This window comes from Rosa chinensis, chromosome 7, assembly GCF_002994745.2.
Source record: "Rosa chinensis cultivar Old Blush chromosome 7, RchiOBHm-V2, whole genome shotgun sequence".
NCBI lineage: Eukaryota > Viridiplantae > Streptophyta > Magnoliopsida > Rosales > Rosaceae > Rosa > Rosa chinensis.
Genome location: NC_037094.1, coordinates 10,694,537 through 10,718,800, shown reverse-complemented (window position 1 = coordinate 10,718,800; position 24,264 = coordinate 10,694,537). Strand labels below are relative to the sequence as shown.

General features: G+C 36.8%; 3 protein-coding genes, 2 long non-coding RNA genes and 1 pseudogene across 10 annotated transcripts; 3 read left to right on the top strand and 3 right to left on the bottom strand.

The window, feature by feature from the left end:
* Window positions 1-224: 224 nt before the first annotated feature.
* LOC112179108 lies at window positions 225-4,258 on the bottom strand. Of its 6 annotated transcripts, none has more exons than XR_005803824.1 (5): window positions 4,070-4,258; window positions 2,722-3,498; window positions 2,595-2,658; window positions 2,058-2,296; window positions 225-1,913 (listed from the first exon to the last, which is right to left on the bottom strand). It is a non-coding gene; the product is annotated as an uncharacterized LOC112179108 (long non-coding RNA). The 6 variants fall into 6 exon arrangements; XR_005803825.1 differs by having other exon boundaries at window positions 2,722-2,790; window positions 4,070-4,238; XR_005803822.1 differs by having other exon boundaries at window positions 2,722-4,233.
* A 2,188-nt stretch (window positions 4,259-6,446) lies between these two features.
* Window positions 6,447-8,574, top strand: LOC112176428 (cytochrome P450 71AP13). Its single transcript, XM_024314349.2, has 2 exons — window positions 6,447-7,435; window positions 7,565-8,574. The coding sequence occupies exons 1-2, from the start codon at window positions 6,533-6,535 to the stop codon at window positions 8,174-8,176; spliced, it is 1,515 nt and encodes a 504-aa protein (XP_024170117.1). The 5' UTR covers window positions 6,447-6,532; the 3' UTR covers window positions 8,177-8,574.
* LOC121050525 lies at window positions 7,564-9,767 on the bottom strand. The gene is made up of 3 exons (XR_005803239.1): window positions 9,502-9,767; window positions 7,971-8,172; window positions 7,564-7,787 (listed from the first exon to the last, which is right to left on the bottom strand). It is a non-coding gene; the product is annotated as an uncharacterized LOC121050525 (long non-coding RNA).
* On the top strand, window positions 9,529-11,332 carry LOC112176429 (annotated as a pseudogene).
* Window positions 11,333-11,484: 152 nt separating this feature from the next.
* LOC112176430 (rhodanese-like domain-containing protein 11, chloroplastic) lies at window positions 11,485-15,127 on the bottom strand. The gene is made up of 10 exons (XM_024314351.2): window positions 14,687-15,127; window positions 14,492-14,587; window positions 14,279-14,386; window positions 14,103-14,199; window positions 13,814-13,853; window positions 13,609-13,683; window positions 12,937-13,024; window positions 12,736-12,803; window positions 12,062-12,134; window positions 11,485-11,972 (listed from the first exon to the last, which is right to left on the bottom strand). The coding sequence occupies exons 1-10, from the start codon at window positions 14,837-14,839 to the stop codon at window positions 11,889-11,891; spliced, it is 882 nt and encodes a 293-aa protein (XP_024170119.1). The 5' UTR covers window positions 14,840-15,127; the 3' UTR covers window positions 11,485-11,888.
* A 3,212-nt stretch (window positions 15,128-18,339) lies between these two features.
* LOC112175935 (cytochrome P450 71A9) lies at window positions 18,340-20,731 on the top strand. Its single transcript, XM_024313670.2, has 2 exons — window positions 18,340-19,712; window positions 19,901-20,731. Exons 1-2 carry the CDS (start codon window positions 18,714-18,716, stop codon window positions 20,510-20,512), a joined length of 1,611 nt encoding a protein of 536 aa, XP_024169438.1. The 5' UTR covers window positions 18,340-18,713; the 3' UTR covers window positions 20,513-20,731.
* Window positions 20,732-24,264: the final 3,533 nt, after the last annotated feature.

Here is a 24,264-nt window from a genome sequence, read left to right as displayed (position 1 = left end):
TAATAGTGACGTGGCCAGTAACTTTGCCGGTGACTTGAGGTTAACACTGACTTGGTCAGGGATTGACAGTGACATGGTCCGTGACTTTGCTGGTAACTTGAGGTTAATAGTTACTTGGTCAGGGATTGACAGTGACTTGGTCAGTGACATATGTTGCAAATTTGCAATTGAACTTCACAAGTATTTTTTGGACAAAATGAATTCAAGCGTAAGACAAAACTGTATACTCAAAACATGTAACTGTCAAAGTCACTGATGATTTTCTCATTTTCACAATTTTGTACAGGATATACAAACAGAAGACATGAGCTAATTTAACATAAAGTCGTAAATTTATGGACTGTTTTAACATAATGAATAACTTTAACTTCGATCATAAAAAGATATAAACAAAAACTAAATGATTTCATAAGCTACTGTATGATTGGCCAATGACCTGCATCCTAAACAAATTCTAGGATACCAAGTTGCCTCAAGATAATCCATAAAATCTGATGCATTAACAAAATCTTCCATGAGATCCGCAAACAAACCAGTTGTTCCTCTTTGTTGACATATGTCATCTACTTCCTGATGAAGCATTCTTGATACTGTAGCTCGCATCTCGTCCTCCAAACATTTCTTTACCAAGTTTTTGTGCCATGCATAACGAACCTGCTAAAAGCTTATTAGCACTGAGCACTGAAATACATCCCTGAGTTCAATGAAAATAAGGGAATTCCATTATCCTCAACTAATCAATTGAAACAAGGAAAAAAAAAATACAACTCCAGATTATTTCAAATAGTTACCTGTATTGCCACTTATCCAAACACCAAAAGGAAGCCTCATTAAATAAAGAAAGAAAAATTTTCAGCCTTAAAGCCCAAAACATGTTGACCAGGGATAATAATAGCCGTTGAGTGCACCAAAACCATAACTATGAATATATTGGATTATAAAGGAACGGTTGGCACACAGCCACACACTATAAACTCAATAGTATATTTTGCCATGATTCTTCTTGCAGTTTGCTAGAAGCTAAATACCATTAATTCCATATAATTCAGTGTATGAACCAACATTAGCATTCCCATCTACTTCAGTAATCTATAAACACTAACTCAGTATACATAACTACATGACATTCTGTACCTTAAAGCTTTCAGGCCCAGATAAGTAGATAACCATGTTAAGATCCTAAATAATAGTGCCCTTTAATTTTCTATAACTAACACAACATACATGAGTGATGTAAACTTGATAGTATTTTACACTGCGAACTTTCTAAAATAACTCGAATTCACAGTTATACAATAATTTCTCATATTCTTTAGTAATCACACACATACACGCACACAGTATACATGCTGCATATATTTCAATAGAATCAAGATAGAACTTTGTTATGCACTTCTCTTTAGATAAAACCCTCAGTAATACATGCTTCTTCTAATAAATGTTGTTGTAACAAATCCCCTAAAACCTTATGGCAAATCCTGACTTCACTATATTTCTACCAGTTTACCTTAAAGCTATATGTACGGACTGCAGCCTTCATTGGCCAAATCCTAATAATACATCAACAAAACCATGATGCATCACAATTCACATCGCACCAAGGTTGTTCTGAGATGTAGTAAAGGTTTTAAATAAAACAATAATTTCATATATGCAAAACAATTGACTGATTTACAAAACCGCTTGATATATAAACCTCAATAGCCACCGTCATTAAACCAGTCTAGTCCTAAATCACACCAACAAAAACCACAACTAATCTCGATTAAAATCGAATCATCCAACCCAAAAAACAACGAATCATCAAAGATCGTTAAGAGAATAAACAAATTAGCCAAGGAATGAGTTAACCTCTCAAACCAATAAACCGCGGCTCTATAACATCAGCAGCCATCTCCAGATTAAGCCAAACCCTATTAGCACAGCAACAAAGAGCAAATTCGATTTTGATATCTTAAAAACCAAACGAATCAATCGCAGAATGAATCGACGAAGAAAAGAGGCTCTGAACCTATTTCCAAATCAAATCTAGTGATTAACACAACAAAGGCGCTTACTAGTGGAGGTGGTGATAGCCGGTGAGGTTTTTTGCTCGTCGAAATTTGGCATCGTCGGCACAGTCTCGGGAACGCTTCTCTTGGCGTCTTGGTCCATTTCGCTGTCTCCTGCTTCCGATTGTGGATAACAAATCACAGGCGACACTGAAGCAGATATCGGCTTCGCCGTCAGTGATGAAAATGAAGAGATTGGCGTCTTGGTTAATCCGGTAAGAAACTGCTTTTGGAGGTTTGTGTCTCTGTGGAGGGGAAGAAGGAGAGAGAGAGAGAGTTGGCTTTAAGGGCAGAATGAGAATCAAAAAAATTAAAAACTGACATTTTTTTACATCACTTCATTATTCATAAGGACTAAATTAATATTACTAACAATTTATTAAGAATTTTTTTATCAAATAGAAAATTAGGTGACATTTTTATCATTTCATACTCTAATATGACATTTTCCATCATTTCCCTTACATTGTTTTGGATTTTAAATAGTTTTAGAACATGTAAAAGGTTTCCTTATTCTATATATTCCACAAAGAAAATTCTTACAGTATGGGTATGCCCACCATAGCCATCAACTTTTGTTTGCGAGATTGGATCAAGTCAGAATTCTCTGAATTGATCATTTGATTAGATCCTGTAATTGTGTATAATATTCCACAAACATATTTCTTACCACATGGAGATGCCCACCATAGCTATCAACTCTAACAAATTGTCTCACCCCCCAAATCAAGTCGGAATCCTGTGATATTGATTTGATCAAATCCTGTACATCTTGGAATTATGTACACTTATTAATTATAACCTGAGCAAGCTGTCTTATACCATATCTACTGTGTCCTTGTGATTCAATCAATCAATGAGAATTTACATTAAAAAAAAAAACCAATGAACTACTTTATCTTCTAGAGAAGTGCAAGGATGCAAGTCATGCAACCTACGAGTCAATGCCAGCACACCAGTTGTTTTCTTCTAGATACTTGCTCATGGAGCTCCAAACATGTTTTGTAGTTTTTCTAGCTGTAATTTTTTTTTTTTTATGAACTTTAGCAAAGAAATTTATTTAATAAAAATTAGATGACTCCACGCACTATGTGTGTGAAAATTGAATTATTTTTTTTAATAGGAAGTGGGAAGTTGTCACGCCCCGATTCCAAAATCGTAGAGATCATTGAGTCTTTGACAACCATTTACAACTCAAGAGACAGTAAAAGAAGGTAAAAGAATAAGCACTTCTTAGTTAAGTATAAACGTGGCATTTTATAAAAACCACTCCAAAGAAACATATTACTATATACAAGAGTTGAACTATATAGAAAACATGATCAAAACCCTTACAGCAAGGGATAATGCCCAGTGGCACCAAAACATCAAAACTAAAGAAGGAAATTTACAAAGAAAGAACTCTTAACACTTGGGTACTCTTTTCACAACCCTGCTACCTAAGTATCTGCAAATAAACAAAAAAAATAAAATAAAGGAGGCATGAGCAACTAAAGCTCAGTGAGTAGCTAAAAAAAAAAAATGAAAATGTAAAGACTAACAATCAGTACTCCAAATGAAAAGTAAACAACACCAAAATTTATCACCCAAGTCATGATCAACCCATTGGTATTAATCACAGAAAAATCTAAACTCCAACACAACCAGTTGCCAGAGCAAACTCAAACATGAAAAAAATCAGGCTTCCAAAGCCCTCGAGCTACCACAGCTCAATGACCGTGCCCACTAATCATGGTCAGTCATATGTAATGTGCACATTGCCAACACGACTCTCTTGTTGACTAGAGGATTCGAAAACACAATTAATTTTAAGGTAATTCTCAAATCATGATCCATAACAATTGCAGCACAATAAAACCAACAAATTCACAATTTGAAACACATACTGAGTTGATGACTAACATAACATATAATCAAGATCCAAAACCCAATACTCCAAAGGAAAAATCAATAAGGAGATTAACAAAATAAAGAAAATAGATAGAGGATACCACAAAGTAGAAACATGAAACCCTCACCCTTGACTTAGTACCCGAGCTTCTTAATACCCAAACCAGAAACAAGCTTAGTTTGTACTCTCTTTCAAAACCAAGGTCTAAATTCCTCTCTTTCTTCTCTCTTCAATCCCCTAGTCTCAAAGAAAAGAAATCTGGAACCATGTAGTACCTTCCCCAAATCAATTTCTCGATGGGAAACAAAAGCCAAAAAGAAAAGAAGACAAAGGCAAAACGGTGGAAGGGATACAATTTAGGCTAGGTGGGCTTCTAGGTTTCAATCACGTCATCTCAACACTCACTGATGCTAAGCAAACAAACATAAAGTTAATTTAATTAACAATCTCTATCAATGAATAAGGAGAACAAGATAAAGTTACCCAACTGACAAGATAAAAGAACTCATTCTAAAAACAACCTTAGGTAAAGAAAATAAATAAAATAAAATCAGTTTCAGGATTTCACAAAAGTTATTTACAGGAGTTGGTAGTTTTTCATGGAATGATATAAGTGGGTAGTTTGATTATCTATTTCTCATTTTCACTTTTTTTTTATGTTTATTTTGTAATTTGACTATATTACCCCTATCTATTTTATGAGTAGTATAGTTTTTTAATATTTCAGGGTCATTTTGGTACTTTTGTTTTGTTTTGTTTTGGCTAACAAAACCTCTTCTCTTAATAATAGTATAGATAAGTAGTGATACAAAGAGGGGGCCATTATTCAAAAAAAAAGAGGGGGGGGGGGGGGGCAAAGTAAACATCTACCCCAAATTTCACCCTGAAATATACAAAAGGAAATCATAAAGATGTATTACTGGTTTTAGCATTGTGCACATCTGCCTAAAATGACAGGACATGCCCCAAATTTTACCCTGAAATCTGAGGTGACCTTGTGGAACCCACTTTAGGAATAACTGTACCAAAAATTCAGCAGAGTCACTCCTAAAAATGGACAACCCCAAGCCTATAAAAACACATTCACACTTCTAATAAACCATCATTATTCTTCTGTAGCCACACTGCTCCCCAAATCACAACAACTCCACAAAAACAACTGAAATCTGACAATACAACATAATCCAAATACACAAGTGTAACTCCCAAACTTAACAACATTTGTCCCACAATCTAACAGACGAAAAAGAAATCAAGATACAAGTAGGTTCAATATATAACCTACAATAAGGAATACAACAGCAGCAGATGCTATGCCCCGAATCCTAATATGCCGAACTAGCTCTGCAGACTGGGCATTTGAAACCGAAGGGCCCAGGGGAAAGTAGATAAAAACGTTAGCGTAAGTGGACAAAAATAAGTAATTGAAAAGATTAGGGATTTTATACTTTCCCACATTTATTCCTTAAAAAAATCCAATGCATGCAACATTTAAAAATTAAATATATTTCTTGCAACACAAAAATTTGTGAGAACATTTCAGTCCCGTTGGTTAAAAGAAATCGAACTAAGCCCCGCTAGTCAAGTAACTGTAAATTATGGGGAAGGAGTTATCACCATAAGCCTCCCAGACTCTAGAACCTCCGATGTATATAAATTTATTCTCAAATTATATTAATCTTTCAAGGTGAAATATGTCAAAAAAAATTATTTTGATTAACAAAATTTTTTCTCTTAATAATAGTATAAATAAAACAGTGAGACTGTTCATCAGACAGAAAAGTAATTCCTGTCAAAATCTAAGGGCAAAATCGATATAACACTGTTCATTTAAAGTAATAAACAGTATTTTAAGGTTGGCCTTTTAGTATAAAGTATAATATAATATGAGTTTGGATTGAATTTCTATACATCAGGTAAAAGGTTTCCTTATTCTATATATTCCACAAAGAAAATTCTTACGGTATTGGTATGCCCACCATAGCCATCTACTTTTGTTAGCGAGATTTTGTCGAAAAAAACTTTTGTTAGCGAGATTGTCACGTGCACCAAATCAAGTCGGAGTCCTCTGAATTGATTTGATCAGATCCTGTACATCTTTGGAATTATGTATAATTATTAATTATAATCTTAGCAAGCTGTCTTATACCATATATACTGTATCTTTGTGATACAATCAATCAATGAGAATCATTTTCTACAACTCTATCTTCTAGAGAAGTGCAAAGATGCAACCTACGAGTCATGCCAGTCGTTTTCTTCTAGATACTTGCTCATGGAGCTCTCCATACATGTTTTATAGTTTTTCTAGCTGTCCATCCATTTCCAAGGCCACCAGATCAGAAGTAGAAATTAGCACTGAAACTTCCAGTTAGAAAAACAAGCACCACACAGATTTGGAAAATCTGAACGATGCAAAATAATTTAGGCGGCCACGTTGGCTAGTACTGACTATAACACTGCAAAAAGCCAAGCATCAGCATTACAAAATGTTTTGTGAGATAAAAGAGACATGTGAGAAGCAACTATAAATTGATGAACATAGAAATATAAAGGTTTAATTACATACCTGATTTTGGTCTAAACTCCAATGGATCTTCTTCAATTTCTTAACATACCCTCTTTGCTTTTGGCATTCAGTTTCCTCATAGTGTTGCTTACATTCCTCTTCAAGGATGGTTCAAGAAAAAGAAAACTTAAACTCCCACCAAGCCCTCCAAAGCTACCTGTTGTTGGCAACCTTCACCAGCTAGGAAACAAGCCTCACCTATCTCTCCGGTCCTTGGCACAAAAGTATGGTCCAATAATTTACTTACAACTTGGTGAGATCCCAACTGTGGTGGTTTCATCAGCTAGACTTGCCAAGGAAGTACTGAAAACCCATGATCTTGCACTATCAAGCCGTCCACAAATCTTTTCAGCCAAACACCTCTTCTATAATTGCACTGATGTTGTCTTCTCCGCTTATGGTGCTTATTGGAGACACATACGTAAGATTTGCATACTTGAGCTGTTAAGTGCCAAAAGAGTGCAGTCATTTAGCCATGCCAGAGAGGAAGAAGTTGCTCGTCTGGCTCGTCGGGTTGCAGAGTCCTATCCCGGCACCACTAATCTCAGCAAGTTGCTTGGACTCTATGCAAATGATATTCTCTGCCGCGTAGCATTTGGAAGAGATTTCTCAGGTGGTGGAGAGTATGATCAGCATGATTTCCAAAAGATGCTTGAGGAATATCAGGAATTGCTAGGTGGATTTTCTATTGGAGATTTCTTCCCTTCCATGGAGTTCCTCCACACCTTAACAGGAATGAAATCAAGACTTCAAGACACATTCGGTCGATTTGATAAACTCTTCGACCAGATTTTGACTGAACATCTCAATCCCAAAAGAGAAAAAGAGGAGCATAAGGACCTCGTGGATGTTTTACTGGAGATACAGAAGGAAGAGACTGCCGATATGCCTCTAACCATGGATAATGTCAAGGCTATTATTTTGGTCAGTGTAGACTCTTTGATGCATAGACTATATTCATTCACAGCAATGAAATCCGTATTAAATTATTTTCATATGAATTGCACTTAACTGTCTGCAAAGAAATTAACACCAAGTCTGCTGCTACTGCAGGACATGTTTGCTGCTGGAACAGACACAACCTTCATCACCCTTGATTGGGGGATGACAGAACTTCTGATGAACCCCAAAGTTCTGAAAAAAGCACAAGCTGAAGTAAGAGGTGTTGTTGGGGAAAAAAGAGTTGTGTTAGAGGGTGATCTTCATCAGCTGGACTATTTGAAAGCTGTCATTAAAGAGATATTTCGGCTGCATCCACCTGCACCAGTACTAGTACCTAGAGAATCCATGGAAGATGTAACTATTGATGGATACGACATTCTAGCCAAAACAAGAATTTTTGTCAATGCCTGGGCAATAGGGAGAGACCCAGAATCTTGGGAAAACCCAGAAAAGTTTGAACCAGAAAGATTTATGGGTAGCACTATTGATTTCAAGGGGCAGGATTTTGAGCTTTTACCTTTTGGGGCGGGTAGAAGAGGTTGTCCGGCTATTACATTCAGCACAGCCAGCATTGAGCTTGCTCTAGCACAACTTCTGCATAGCTTTGATTGGGAGCTTCCTGCTGGTACTGCAGCTGATGATTTGGACATGACAGAAGTTTTTGGCATAACAATGCACAGGATAGCCAATCTGATTGTTGTCGCCAGACCATGGTTTCCCTGAGATAATAAATCATCAATACCATGCAACATAGTCTTTGCACTGTTAAAGATATCAAAGTCAACAGTTACGGGTACATGCATTGCTCTCTGACTGCATCCGAGAAGAAAACTCCCAAGGAAAGTGGAGGGAGGACTATCCTTGCCCTATATCAATGACAAAGAAATTTTTTTTTTTTTTCTGCCCTTTATCTTCCCATTGTCTGGTCTGTGAACCAAATGTAGATGTTGGTTTCCAAAAACAAGTCTAATGTTATAGCTTTGCAAAACAAAGCCAAGTTCTACATTAAGTGAAGATAATAAGCAACTACAGATGCAAGTCATGCAACATGGCCAAAGGAAATCCCTGCATGGTTTGCATTTACTTTAGTGTTAATAAACTCTCAAGATAAATAGATTATACTACTTCAGCCTTTTAATTTGTTTAAGCAAGATATATTTTCTCTAATTTTCTAGTAAACAAGATACAGAAAGAAGAGCACAAGATTTCTCACATATAAGTAAACCATCTGCACATTTAAAAGGTTCTTAAGCCTTTGATTTTGATGTGTTCGGGGAATCAAACTCAATAGTTTCTAAACTGGGCTGGAATTCATTGATGAGAAAGAAAAACAACAACTGCATCATCTCATGGATTATACATCCAGGGAATAAAAGTTCAGACTCATTACTGCTCTTATAACCATTCAACGCCATGCATGATGATCATAAACCAAAATATGGAGCTATTCTGATATAAGGAAGACTTCAGTCATATGCAGTATTATTTTGTGATGATTAAGTTTAATTTAGTGTAGAGCATGAACTGATGCACATCATATGGAACTAATGGTGAAGTAAGCTCTACCAATCAAACCTCACACTCCGAGAGATGTGTATTCTACCACTTGCCATATGGATATTTCCCTAGCCTTTTTCCTTTCTTTCTTCGTCTCTACCAACAGAAATGTCTCATGCATTGATGCATCATACGAGTCATGACAGCAACATCTAGCATTTGGATTGGCTAAGATGTCGCAAATCCAGTAGTCCAATTAAGAAACTTAGATCCTAAGGATTCTCATGGAGTAACATATTGTTCTTTACTTTATATATATGCCCTTATTTATGGGACCACCTAAAATGGAAATAAGTAGGGGCAAAGGGATTAGAATTTCAACATTTAAAAAAGCTGAATGATACAAAATAAGTGAGCTAATTTCTTTGTGAATATCGACTTATGCCAAAGCAAGTTAGGTTGCAGAAATGGTTGTTTTCTGGAGCAGAACGGACAGACAAGAAGCTAATATAAATTGAGGAACGCATACGCAGAAAGATGTAGTTACATACCTATTTTGTTCTAGAAAACTCCATCCAATGGCTCTTCTTCAATTTCTAAAGGAACCTTCTGTGCTTTTTGCATTCAGTTTTCTCAGTGTTGCTCAAATTTATCTTCAGGGATAAGTTGAGGAAAACAAAAATCAAACTCCCACCTAGCCCTCCAAAGCTACCCATCATTGGTAACCTTCACCAGCTTGGAAACAGCCCTCACCTATCTCTCTGGTCCTTGTCAGAAAAGTTTGGTCCCTTAATTTACTTACAACTTGGTCACATCCCAACAGTGGTGGTGTCATCAGCTAAACTAGCCAGGGAAGTACTGAAAACTCATGATCTTGCACTTTCTAGCCGCCCACAGATCTTTTCAGCCAAACATCTCTTCTATAACTGTACTGATGTTGCCTTCTCCCCTTATGGTGCTTATTGGAGGCACATTCGTAAGATTTGCATACTTGAGCTACTAAGTGCCAAAAGAGTGCAATCATTTAGTCATGTAAGAGTAGAAGACGTTGCTCGTCTGGCTCATCGGGTTGCAGAGTCCTATCCTGGCACCACTAATCTGAGCAAGTTGCTTGGACTATATGCGAATGAACTTCTCTGCCACATAGCATTTGGAAGAGATTTCTCAGGTGGTGGAGAGTATGATCAGCATGGTTTCCAAAAGATGCTTGAGGAATACCAGGAATTGCTTGGCGGATTTTCTATTGGAGATTTCTTCCCTTCTATGGAGTTTCTGCACACCTTAACAGGAATGAAATCAAGACTTCAAGAGACATTCGGGAGATTCGATAAACAATTTGACCAGATGATAACTGAACATCAAAATCCCAAAAGAGAAAAACAGGAGCACAAGGACCCCGTGGATGTTTTACTGGATATACAGAAAAAAGATTCTGCTGACATGCCTCTCACCATGGATAATGTCAAGGCTATTATCTTGGTCAGTGAAAACTCTTAGATGCTTAAATTTAATGAAATTCCATATATGCCAATCTATTGTCACATAAATTGAACTTAACCGTTGCAAGGTCATTAATACCAAGTAGTATACACTCTGCGCTACTGCAGGACATGTTTGCCGCAGGAACTGACACAACCTTCATCACCCTTGATTGGGGAATGACAGAGCTTTTGATGAACCCCAAAGTCCTGGAAAAAGCACAAGCTGAAGTACAAGGTGTTGTTGGGGAAAGAAGAGTCGTATTGGAGAGTGATCTGCATCAGCTGGACTACATGAAAGCTGTCATCAAAGAGATCTATAGGTTGTATCCAGCAGCACTAGTACTTCTCCCTAGAGAATCCATGGAAGATGTAAACATTGATGGGTATGATATTCCAGCCAAAACAAGAATTTTTGTCAATGCCTGGGCAATAGGGAGAGACCCAGAATCTTAGGAAAACCCAGAAATGTTTGAACCAGAAAGATTTATAGGTAGCACTATCGATTTCAAGGGGCAGGACTTTGAGCTTATACCTTTTGGGGCTGGTAGAAGAGGTTGTCCAGCGATTACATTCAGCACAGCCAGCATTGAGCTTGCTCTAGCACAACTTCTGCATAGCTTTGATTGGGAGCTTCCTGCTGGTACTGCAGCTAAAGAGTTGGACTTGGCCGAAGCTTTTGGCATCACAATGCATAGGATAGCCAATCTGATTGTTGTAGCCAAACCACGGTTTTCCTGAGACAGAAAATCATCAGTAAACAAGCAACATAAAACTCTTATGTATCATTTAACTACCACCGCTTTTGTCCAACACAGACAACAGCAGGTTCTCGCTTTGCTTTCTGCCTGAGTTTGAGAGACAGACCCCTAAAGAAAATGGAGGGAGGATATCTCTGTTCTCTTCCCACTCCTCCTTTGACCATTTGGTCTGAAGTCTGAACTCAATGTTATTGTTGGTTCCCAAGAACAAGTTTAGGGTTAAAGCTTGGCAACAAAATCAAAATCTACATAAGAGTTGGTGGTTCCATAGTACATTATTATATATGCAAACAAATTTCTTCAAGTGTTCCATAACATGAAACGATTATATAGATGACTATTTAGCAGTAATGCTCAGAGAAAGTCTACATTCTTAAATAATAAAACCGTTCAAAGAAAAGAACTGTATCCGGCCAAAAAAATAATAATAATGACATACAAGGCATATACACAAGTGTTTTAATAAAATTTGCTGAGCCAATCACTGATCTCCTTATCACGCAGCCCACACGGTATAAATCATGCCCAGATCCAACTTCAGTAACTGGTGTGAACAATAATGAGGATGCAATCTGCTTTCTGAGGTACTCTGGCATCCAAAACTGTTATCATGGCGCAGATCCAGTGTCTCTCTGTGGTGAACCAGAAATGCAAAATGTTGTATTTTGATATTCAATCGAATACCGTCATGGCCAGCTATTAGTGTGACCTTATATCCTGAAGATAATGAACTAGTTGCTGAGAACCAAGAAATAAGGCATCAGCAATCAGAAAGACTCCAACCTGTGCCAAAAACGAATCAAATATTAGATTAGCCTATTGAAGGTAAGGTGACTAAACAGCACCATTTTCGGACTAAACAAAAGACATACCAGACGGGCAGAGAACATAAATCGGTAACCCCACCCTTCTTTAGCAGCTGCAGCTCTTTGTTGATCAGTCCAACTGCAAATAAGGGATACAGAAATAAATGCACTTTCCAATAAAATAATATAACAGCTATTACGTTGCACATTATTTTGCATCAATAGCTTAAGACCACTGTGCAGAATCAGAAAGTAGAAACTATATAAAGTCGTATTAATGGAAGAGGGGATGAGAATACAAAGTATAATCACCAAATCATAGAAAGTTAATCTAGTAGGACTAGCTTGAACATCATAATTAAAAGTCAGAAAATGCAAAGCCCATTTACAGAGGAAACCAAAGCAACATCAATTTTGGTGTATTAACTTCACCGAATTCATTCTACAGCCCTGATTACTGGATTATGCATCTAATAGCTATCTAATCTTCTTAATGGCATGGCATTGGCATCATCTTCTAACCCAATTCAACAAAGTTACTGGTGAGAATGATTGTAAGCAGGTCCATTTGCCTGAATTCTGTAATGGTCTACTAATGCAGTTTAGTGATCTATACAATTAAATTTGTATCTCTACAATTGAAAAGGAAACAAGGAGAAAAGAAAATAATATTCTTTTGTTTCAAATCCAGTGCACAAATCTTTTGAAAAAAAAAAAAATGCTAGAGACCAGATAGTTACCCGAGGAACTCCGAAACCCCACCGATTCCTGCAAACTTAAATGGCTGAGGGCCTTCTCTGACAAGATCCTGCTCCCATATAAGACGAGACTCACTACATTAACAGTTCCAGTGGTTCACAGTGAAATACCCAAAGAGACTAGAAATTTGGAAACGGTAGTTACATAAAAGAACATCAAAATTACAATAACACCATAATTACCTCTTCTTCAGCAGCTTCTAAACCCCCCTGAACCCAGAAAAGGTTTCTGTAGCCAGCATTGTACAGCACCTCACAAGCAGCTATAGATCTGCCAATAAAATGTGACACAGTGATGAAATTGGTGAGTAATATACAGGGTAGGTGATTCTCATCGTCTTCCATTCTTGCATGTATTTAAATAATAGTATTTGATAGCTAAAAGTTAACATTTTATTCTCCATTCAAGACGATACGTTAGTGATTACAAAATTTTCAATGGGGCTAGAAACTGGCCAAACTAAATCCAGTGCTGAACTTTCCGCTAATTTAGATCATTACTTTGTAGGCAAGAATATAAATGAGAAAATAACCACATGATCTTCATTATGTTTGAAAAACACTACTGTTTTCTAAAAGCCCCTCTCAGTGTATTGCTCAGTACTATTTGGACTTCCTAGAAAGTTTTTGAGTCATAATCAAAGAGGAGTGACAATGTAATACCACATATACTATGTATGCAATTAAAACACTCAATTACATTAATTGCATGAAAACCAAAATACAATTATGTCAAAGCAGAAATTCCAAATGCCTCATAATACAACAGTTATATTTGGCTGCCACAAACTTACTGGGTAGATCATTTTTATAACCAGACAACTGAAACTACAATAAGGTGAACAGAAAGCGCACCTCAATCCCCTCTGGCATGCAACGATAAGATCAGTATCCTTTGGAAATTTCTCATCAACCTTAGACAAGAACTGGCTGTTGAAGAAAACCAATGAATATGCAAATTCAATAATTCATCATATGAACAAAGCCGGTTGCCAAAATAATTCATCATACGAACAAAGCCAGTTACAAAAATAAGATCATTTGTATGACTCTGACATACTTGTTATACGCCAATGTAGGCACACCACTCCACCAACCCCCTACAGAAAAGCAAAAAAATAGAATGTAACATTGTGGAGTAAAACAACCAAAAATTAGAAGCAATGACAGGTTTCAAGTTAGAAGCCATTTGAGTAACCAAGGGAATACTACTTTCACCGATAACATATAGTAAAGATATTATTTCAACTTTCCATTAGAGAGCCACATTAAATTGTCCTGAAATCAAAAGCGTAAAGCACAGTAGTAATGTGAAACTAGATCCTAGATGATAGATCATAGCACAATACCCATAGTGAATCCCATAATCTTTCTGGAAAGAGTTCCAACATCGAATTCGTCACCAACATCAAATATTGGAATCCAGGTTGAGCCTTTGACCCATGCCTATAACACATTTAAAATAATTTAACCATAGTCACAAAAACAAATATAGAAGGGAAACATTATATTAAGCTGTGTCTACCTTTTTGTGTTCTGCAGAGGGACGAACATCAAGAAGGGTTTTGTTAGATAGCTGAATTGCATACCCAGCTTCCCTTGGTGTTAAAGGTTTAACCTTTCCGTCCCTAATCTATAAGAAACGGTTGAAACTCCAAATTAACCACAATAAATATATCTAAATCCAACACAAAACATTACAATCTGTAAAGTTTTCTCTCTGAATTTCATAGCATACCAGAGCATCCCATCTTTTCTTGGCAGCAGCCATATCTCTCATTTGCTTCAACTCGAAATCTTCATTGTCAGCTTGCATTCGTGTAGCACTCCTACGCTGAATTGGAAACAACCCAAGTTAGAAAATAGACAAGAAAACGTAAATAATAAGAGAAACCCAGTAACCAGAACATGAAAAGGTTGAGAATTTACTTACAAAATGGTGGGTTCTGTAAGAGGGTCCTTTTGGTTTTGAAGAAGAGCTTGAGAAATGGCTTGTTTCATATGGTAATTTGGTGGGTGTTCGTTGCCGAAAACTAGAGCACGAAATGGTGTGAGTATTCAGAGAAGGAAATCCCAGAGCTTCCATTGGAGTGAGAGAGTGAGAGTGAGCAAATTACACACTCTTGGGATTTGGTTATCTTCTTTACTTCTTCGTTGCGTGTCGTTTGTTGGCAACTGGCGAGTATGAGGGTAAGGAGATATGAAACGCTGCGTATTAAGGCAGAAAGACGACACATAAAAAGTGAAAATTGATATCGAAGGGTTTTTGCCACTATGGAAGCCTTCCAAGCTCTGCTTCACCAATGAGGGATATGCAATCTTGGATCATATACGGAAAAGAACATCCTTGCTCAGACCTTTGTTAGATCCTATGGGGCAAAGAAAAGCGTTGCTAATATATGTAATCTTTTTTTTTATATATGTAATCTTGTTTGATGATGTAGCTCTACTTTTTTTTGATCAAGTGTTTGATGGTTTAATTGGAGTAACCAAATTCGATTATATCTTGATGTGATTAGTTTCTTGGCTCATAATTTTTATTTTTATTTTAATAAAAGGATAAAAATATATTATTCAAGAAAGATGGTTACAATTAAAGATAAGAACATTTAATAAAATAATCGGTGCTTGATTCAACCACTCAGAGTTGATATTTGACTCATAGCTATGCTAGCAAGCCGATGTGTTACACAGTATGTAGCTCGAGGAGTATGTGCCATAGTCAGGCCAGTGATGGTCTTGATGCTCACTTCAATGTCATGAATTAGACTGCCATGTTTAGAAAGGTCAAGTCCATCAGCAGAGATTACTTGGACTGCAAGCTGACAGTCACTTTCAATGTCAATATTTTGTCCCATAGTGCTTAGGAAAGCGCAAAATGAGGTGAGAGGAGTTGTCGAGAAAAAAAGGGTAGGTGGAAGAAGAGTGATCTTTCTGAACTCTTGTACCTAACAGCTGTCATTAAAGAAGGTTTTAGATTACATCCACCAGTGCCACTACCTATTCCGAGAGAAGGACAACAGACTTGCACAATATTGAAGGGTACAAAATTCCAAACAAAACAATGGTGTTTGTCCATGCAAAAATGATAGGAAAAGACCTGAAATGTTGGGAGAATCCAAATGAATTCTCTTCTGAAAGATTCTTTGACAACTCAATTGATTACAAAGGAAACCATTTTGAGTTTTTACCATTTGGTGCAGGAAGGAGGGGTTCTCCTGGTATGAACTACTTCTGGTCTGCAGCTAGTTGAGCTTGTATTTGCTAATCTGCTCTATCGTTTCGACCGGGAACTGCCTCATGGGATGAAAAGAGAAGACTTGGACATGGAAGAAGCTGCTGGGCTTTACAATACAGATAAAAGTTCCTCTATCTATAGCTGCTAGACAAGTATACGTACGTTTGATAGGCTATGGTAAAAATAACAGGCTTCATGTATAAGAACTTGTACTGTATATTATACTCTGGTTTAGAGTATAAGAATGTTTTATTTTGGGTGAGTATTTTCTGATCATGTACTTTCTATTACCCACTTGCACTCCTTGTTTTATCTCTTTTAATTTGCAATAAGCTAGCAGACCTTAAAGATTTCCTTATATAATGACAGAACATCATCAGTTAGCCATCAGTACTTGGCCTTAAATCCATGGGGCTGCTACTCATCAATTTTCTCAAGCTAAGAGCATGTTACCTCCTAGTCCTAGAAGCTAGGCTACCTCAGTTTCTCTCATAGGAACCTTCACCATCTTTAAGATTGATTTACACCATTGTGCACACCCCCCCCCCCCCCCCCCCTTCTTTTTTTTTTAACCTCAATAGTGCCGTGTAGGAAGGATAGAAACTTTATCGGGCCGAAACAAACAACAAAATTTATAACTCGCAACTAATAAAAAAAGCTAACAGAAATTAAAGTTAAGAAGTCCCAACCAATCACTATTACAAAATGAGAGAATAGAATCTGGTGGCCCATGCTCTCCACAATTGATACTCTATTTCAAATCAAGGGATAAATTAATTCATTAGGTTTGACATGGTGGCCACTGGGTCCTATTCTCTCTTTTTATAATAGTGATTGGTTGGGGTTTTCCAACTTTCATGTCTATTAGTTTTCTTTGTTAGTTGCGAGTTTTAGGTTTGTTATTTGTTTTTTGTGAGATAAGATTTAGGTCCCTTCTATTATAGTGTACTTTTTTTCCTTTTTAACAAACTACCCGCGCTCCGTCGGGGTTTAAGCAAAAAAGAGAGAAAAACATGCACATACAACATCCACCCTAAGAACATCTTTAGCAATACTAGTCATTTTTGAGTCAAATTTTAGATAAAATAGCTAAAAAGTCATTTTGGCTAGCCACTTTAGAAATACGTTTGTATCAGTGCTATCTATTTTAACTAATTTTGAATTTATATTATTTTTTAAAGGAATATTAAATAATTTAAATGTATTTATAAATTACATAAATTAACTTAAAATGAATGTTTTAAATTATAGAGAGCCTCATCTCGCTCTCTATATTTAGGAGCGAGATAGCTAAAAGTTATAATAGGGAGTCACTTAGGAGTCTGGTGCAGCTGCTAAAATAGATAAAAAAAACTAAACATGCTCTCTAAAATAGCTAAGGAGCAAAAATAGAGAGTGTTAAATATGCTCTAAAGCCATCATATTTGATTGTATTCGTTGAACTCTCAATGAACCATAAAGATCTAACAAAGCATGCTGACCACAATTCCCTTAATTGTGGACTCTACGAGAAGAGCCCAATACGGCAATACTCCACCGATCCAGGGAGTCTATTGAGACCAAAATTGGTAGTCATGCAATGCCAAATCTCAACAGCAACTATCAAAAGGACAAAAAAGAAAGATAATGATCAACTGACTCACTTTGCCGACGACGACAAACACAACGTGAAGCCAGCGATACCCATTGAACGTGCCCTGAATGCCTTTCTAGTCACTATAACCCACACAATAAGCTCCATATCTACCTAAATTAATAATCTCCTCAGAGTATGATACCCTATGGCAAGAGAGGTTTCCAGAATTTCATGACTTAATAATTGATGGGTTGCGTTATCTCATCCCATTCTTCCTTCATCAACCCACTTGCGTTATCTTTATTTTTTGGTTTGGCTTGATATACAAACAGCTGGAAAATCGTTTGCTTACAAGGAAGTCTAATTGTTACGCTTGGAACTAGTCGAACCCTCAATCAATGTCACTCTAAATCCTATCCTTATTATTCCTATCTTAATAATATATAACTATTGATATTGAGGAAATGTTCTTAACCACGAGCTGCAACTCCAGCCACTAACCTATCAAAAAAAAAAAACAAAACAAAAAACAATATTTTTCTACTTTACATTATTACTCGACAGCAACTATTGATTTCGAAAAACTTTTGAAGTACCAAGTACATGAATCCTGGAAGCTTAGAGACCACCACTGTAACTCTTTTGTTAAACATGCTTCAGAAGTTAAGAACGTGTAAAACGGCAAATTTTTTATATGCTGAGCTATGCATCTAGACTAATGGAGTTGGATATATATATATAGAAAAACCAACCCCATTCCTATGATACAGCCTGTAAGCATTAGTTATGTTGCATGAGATATAGTAACTCTACCTTAATGGCAGAGGGTTTCCAGACTCTTCCCCTGTTTTGCCTCTTATTAGACAGTTCACCATTTTGAGAGAATGTCCTACAAGTAGATCTTTCACCATCAACAATCTACTCGTGCCATCTTGATTATGATCGAACATTTTCTGCATGCTAGTTCATTACTTCATTTTGATCCTATTCCTGTTCACACATTATTATAATAATATTGTACAGTCAGATTTTGATCCAACTGGCCATTAGGCTATGTAGACTTTCGATGCAAACTCCATAATATCCTCGAAATTTCTTTGATATCCAAGAACACTATGTCCATATATTTGCCTCAATGTTGATAATATGTTGTATTTCCCATCTGTGTTTCTATATGTTCAGAATCTCAAGTTTAAGTTTGTTATTACATCTAAGACAGGAACTCATCAATTAGCCATGAGTTCTTACTTATCCTTGTCCATGGTGCTCCTACTCTTTATTTTTCTTATACCCTTTACTTTCTTGCTCTTGATGAAGCGAAGGAAGCAAAATGTTCAAGCAAAGAGATTGCCTCCTGGTCCTAGAAGGCTACCTGTAATTGGGAACCTTCACCATCTTTCTGATGATTTACCTCATTGTGCCTTTGAACACCCTTCCAGTCATTACGGACCGATCATGTTCTTGCAATTAGGCTCAAGATCTACTTTAGTAGTCTCTTCGGCCGAAATGACTAGAGAGGTTTTCAAAACTCATGACCTCATTTTTTCAGGTAGACCAGAATTCTTGTATGTTGCAAAGAGGCTTAGCTATGACTCCAGTGTATCATTTTCTCCCATCGGTAAGTATTGGAGGGAGGTTAGAAAGATTGTGATCTTGGAACTACTTAGTGCAAAGCGGATTCAAATGTTTCGTTCTGTGAGAGACGAAGAGGTTGGACATATGATTGATGACATAGCTCATACTTCTAATGGTCTCATCAATCTCAATGAACTGACACATTTCTTATCCAACAGAGTCTTGTGCCGCTCGGCTTTTGGCAAAAAGTATGATGGTGCTGGAGGTGTTATTAGCAAGAACAGAATTTTTGAATTGCTTGAAGAGGCAATGAACTTGTTGGGAGGGTTCTGCATATCGGATTTTCTGCCATGGATGGGTTGGCTAAACAAGTTCAATGGTCTTGAAAAAAGGGTAGACAAGTGTTTTAAAGGGTTGGACAGTTTCTATGACAAAGTGATTGAGGAACACCTTGACCCAAAAAGGCCTACTCCGGAGCATGAAGATCTTGTCGATGTGCTACTTCGAGTTCAGAAAGATCCAAGTCAAGCAATAGCACTTACTAACGACCAAATCAAGGGTGTCATCACTGTATGTTTCCTTGTATTAATTTATGCCTGCGTCTTGGTATATTTACTTGTCAATAGATGTTTATATTACTTCAACGACTATTTAAAAATGTGTCAAGGGATCTTGAATATTCATTGATTAAATGTATAGTTCAACATAAGACCAAGTTTTGTTCATGAGGTTTTTATATATAGAACCTTCTTTTGCAGGACATATTTATTGCAGGGACTGACACATCCTCAGCCACAGTGGTTTGGACAATGGCTGAGCTGATCAGGAATCCCTTAGTGATGAGGAACGCGCAAGATGAGGTGAGAGGAGTGGTCAAGGCACAAGGGAAGGTGGAAGAAAGTGATCTTTCTGAACTCATGTACCTAAAGTTAGTTATCAAAGAAAGTTTTAGACTACATCCGCCAGTGCCATCACTAGTTCCAAGAGTAACTACCGAGAGTTGCACAATTGAAGGGTACGAAATTCCTGCCAAAACAATGGTGTTTATTCTTGCAAAAATGATTGGAAGGGACCCAAAATGTTGGGAGAATCCAAATGAATTCTTCCCTGAAAGATTCTTGGACAGCTCGATTGACTACAAGGGAAACCATTTTGAGCTTTTGCCATTTGGGGCAGGAAGGAGGGGTTGTCCTGGTATGAACTTTGCTATGCAGCTAGTTGAGCTTACACTAGCTAATCTGCTGTATCGTTTTGACTGGGAATTGCCTGATGGGATGAAAAGAGAAGACTTGAACATGGAAGAAGCTGCTGGGATTACAGTGCAGAACAAAGTTCCTTTATATCTAGCAGCTACACCAGTACATCTATGATCTAATACAAAGACCTACATATCTTTGATAAGCTATGGTGAAAAAATAATAATCCTAGCCTCCATGTCAATTACCACACAAAGATGTTCCAAAAATTTAATAACTGTACGTACTTATACTCGATCTAATGTACGTATAAGAAAAAATGTCAACACAGAGATATCTTCTTTTTATTCTATCTCACTGTCACTCAAACAAATCACATTGTTTTCGGTTCAAGATGAACATTGGATCTGTAACCTACTAACCTAGTATTGTTATTTTTATATTTCAAATAGAAGCAAGAACATTACAAATTTACGATGTTTCCCATCTTCAATCAAGCAGAACCCCAATATCGAAACAGTACTAGTACTCTAGTAGACTAGTACTACATCTTATTCTCCCAAAGAAAGCTTTAAGCCATTTGAAAGTTGAAACCTCACCTCCTGCCATTATGTGTAAATTTAGGCCCTTAAGCCTTACAGTAACAATTTGGCTAACAGAACCGCCCTGATTAAAATTTTTCAATGATTCAGCTACTGACCTGGATCTTATAATATGTGTTTTGTTGTAAATATTAATGTGGCTATTCATGTAATAGCAATTAGTGTTGCGTGATATACGCCAATTAAGATTGATTGGTGATTAACAAAATATAATTAGCGATTGATTGATTATAATCAGACGAGTGATTAATGTAATCGTTAAATAGTTACCTTTCGTAAACCTGAGGTACTCCTATATAAACCTCATTGTGAGATGAATAAAATCACTCCATTTCTCATACTTCATTCTTGGTGTCTAAACTCTCCCTCTCTCAAATTCTTTTACTATCGTTTTACAACACGTTATCAGCACGAAGCTCTAACCCAAGCCATAGCCAGAGAATAAAAACCCCCTGCTGCAGCCTGTTTTCACACCCCGAAACCTCTTTATCGGGACCTCAGATCAAAATATTTCCTTCATCAAAGTTGTTCATCTCTGCCTCTTCTATCTGCCCTCCAAATTTCAGCCTTATTGGAGTCGTTTTGAGACCTGTACACCATTTGAAGTGGGAGCTGTCCAGAAAAGGCGAATAGCTCTTGGATTGGCTGAGAAGACAACCTTCTCAGTTCTGCACATATAAACTGAAGATTCATCAGCTCTTCATCAAGTAATGTTTCCAAATTCTAATTTTAATTCATGTTTTCAAACTTGATTATATGAACAATCACCATGATGCATGAACCCCCAAATTTACTTTATTAATTTATTTGGTTGATACATATATATATATCTGTCATATATATTTGTTCATGTTTTTGGATTTGATTGACATATACCATGACACATTGACATGTAGGATTCCTATTTAATATTACTATAATGCCAGAAGCGTTTATTCAAATCATTAATTGCCATAATAATGTGCATCATTTCCTGTTAATGTCGTATATTACGCTCATCACCATAATGATTTCATTATTGACTTTATGATATTTATTTACTTCATTACAATTTCTTATTGTTGTACATTAAGTTTATTGCCATAATGATTATGTAATATTTATGGGGTTAATGAAGCGTTAATGCCAGAAGCATTTAAAGAAGAAAAAAAGACAGGTTAATGGTGAATATTAAATGAGGCTGAGTCAGAAGCTCAAATCAAGCCCAAAGTCACAACAACAAATCAGAGCCAGAAGCTCAGGCCCAAGTTGCAAGGCCAGAATAGAAGCTCACCACATGTTGTCATGAAAAAAGTTATGAATCTTCTCAAACTAGGCTCATCCAGTTGGATGCGATGTCTAGGCAAGGTTCAGATGAGGCCGTGTACTTAAGTGAGCCTCGCTCCACCTAAACCTCATCCTTCCTTACCTGGTCGTATTCAATTGGAGTTACCGAAAGGGTTGAGTAATAACTTTTCATTCCTTGGCAGACCAGTTTGAGCCCAGTAGGCCCACTCTCCCTCTGCAGGACCTAGCAGCCCAGCAGGCCTCACATACTCTTTGACTTACGCATGAAAGCCCGGGTCACAAGCTCGCAGACTAAGCCCGATAGGCTTCACTATCAAGCTCACTCCTTCTTTGGTCCAGCAGAATCAAAAATAAAAGGAAAAATGATTTCATATTGTAAATAGATTCACCATATTTAATATGTGTAATTAATTGCCAGAAGCATTTATTCACATAATTGTGTGATAATTAATCTGTTAAATTAGTAGCATGCAATTAATATCTCAATTGATTTGTGATTTTTATTTATCCAAATTTGTGAGATTATTTCAATTTTCTCAATTCAATATTATTATGTTACTTGTCTAAATTTTCGCACTAGAATATATGTGTAGAAAATGCAGGTACCTGATGAACTAGAAGTTCTAAATGAACCAGTAGTTCATACATAAATCTAATTTATAGTTTCGATAATGCCATTTAAGAAACATGAAGTTTCCTTCATAAATTCATCACACATGATAAAACCAGTAGATTTTACATGTCTAATCCGATTTTTCATACCATGTTATAGAACCTGAAGTTCTCATTACTTGCTTATGGACGATATTACCCAAAGCACTAATATTATTTGTTCCTTTCATATAAGAAATGTCAAATCTCAACATATTTGACTTTGTTGCTTTGGAGGTTTCCAGAAGAAACTATCTAAAGTGGACTCAAGATGTGAAAATTCATCTGACTACAAAGAAGATGAGATCAACAATCGATACTCATGACAATGTAGTCACTAAGGCTTTTAAGGCGAGTGTCATAATGTTCATAAAGAAACATATGAAGAAAGCACTCCAAGTTGAGTATCCAATGAAGAGGATCCACAGTCTCTTTGGGTCGCTCTGGAAGAGTACTTTAACCACTAAATGACCATTTTCTTGCCTGAAGCAAGACATGATTAGCAAGATATTGAACAAGCCCATCTGCCCAAAATAATACAAGGAGAGTCACTTTATTAATTCTCAGAATTGATCACTATCTTGTTGCTCACTGAAATGAACAACAACCTCCTGTTGAGGAATGATCAAGCCAAGCCCATCGGTACCTGAGCAGCACTTTTGCTTGAAGGAATTGATGTTGCTCATTGCATAACAAGCCAAAGTGGAAAGGAACACTGGTTCGGCCCGCCGCCACCAAAATCAGCATGATCTTTGTTATTGATGTGGAGGAATTAACTGCTTGTCTCGCACTTGTTGTGCGATAGCTTAAGCAATAGATGAGTATTACGCCGGTAGCGGAACTCGAAATACCAACTTTATTAAAGGGTCATTTTCTATTGATTCCACACTAGAAATCACGGATTTTCAGGCAGTTACTGAACATACCGAGGATTAGAACTCGAAGACATGGGTATAATTGGCCCCTTGTGCCATATCTATTTCATCTTAATGAATGAAACATCTTCGGATGTTGGTGATTTATGTTTTCAATCATTTTGGATTATGAAAATGTGGTTATGTTCGAATATATTTAATTCAATAAACTTATTCATACATGTGATCCATTGAATTAAATTTATGAATAGGCATGTCTTGTGGGGAAGTTTGTTGTCTGGTTAAAAGTGCTATTACGCACACCATACTCCCAGATCGGAGATATTTTTCAAACTTATTGTCTATTCATACCTCTGTGACAACCGTATCAGGCTAATCCAACCTGATAGAGGGTTATGGAAAAACCCACAGTATGTTGTCCAATGGTACTGAACCTACCATTAATGAGGCCTTATAATCTCCACGTTCCAGAAGAACGTTATTGAGTGTTAAGGATATTCGAACCAACAGT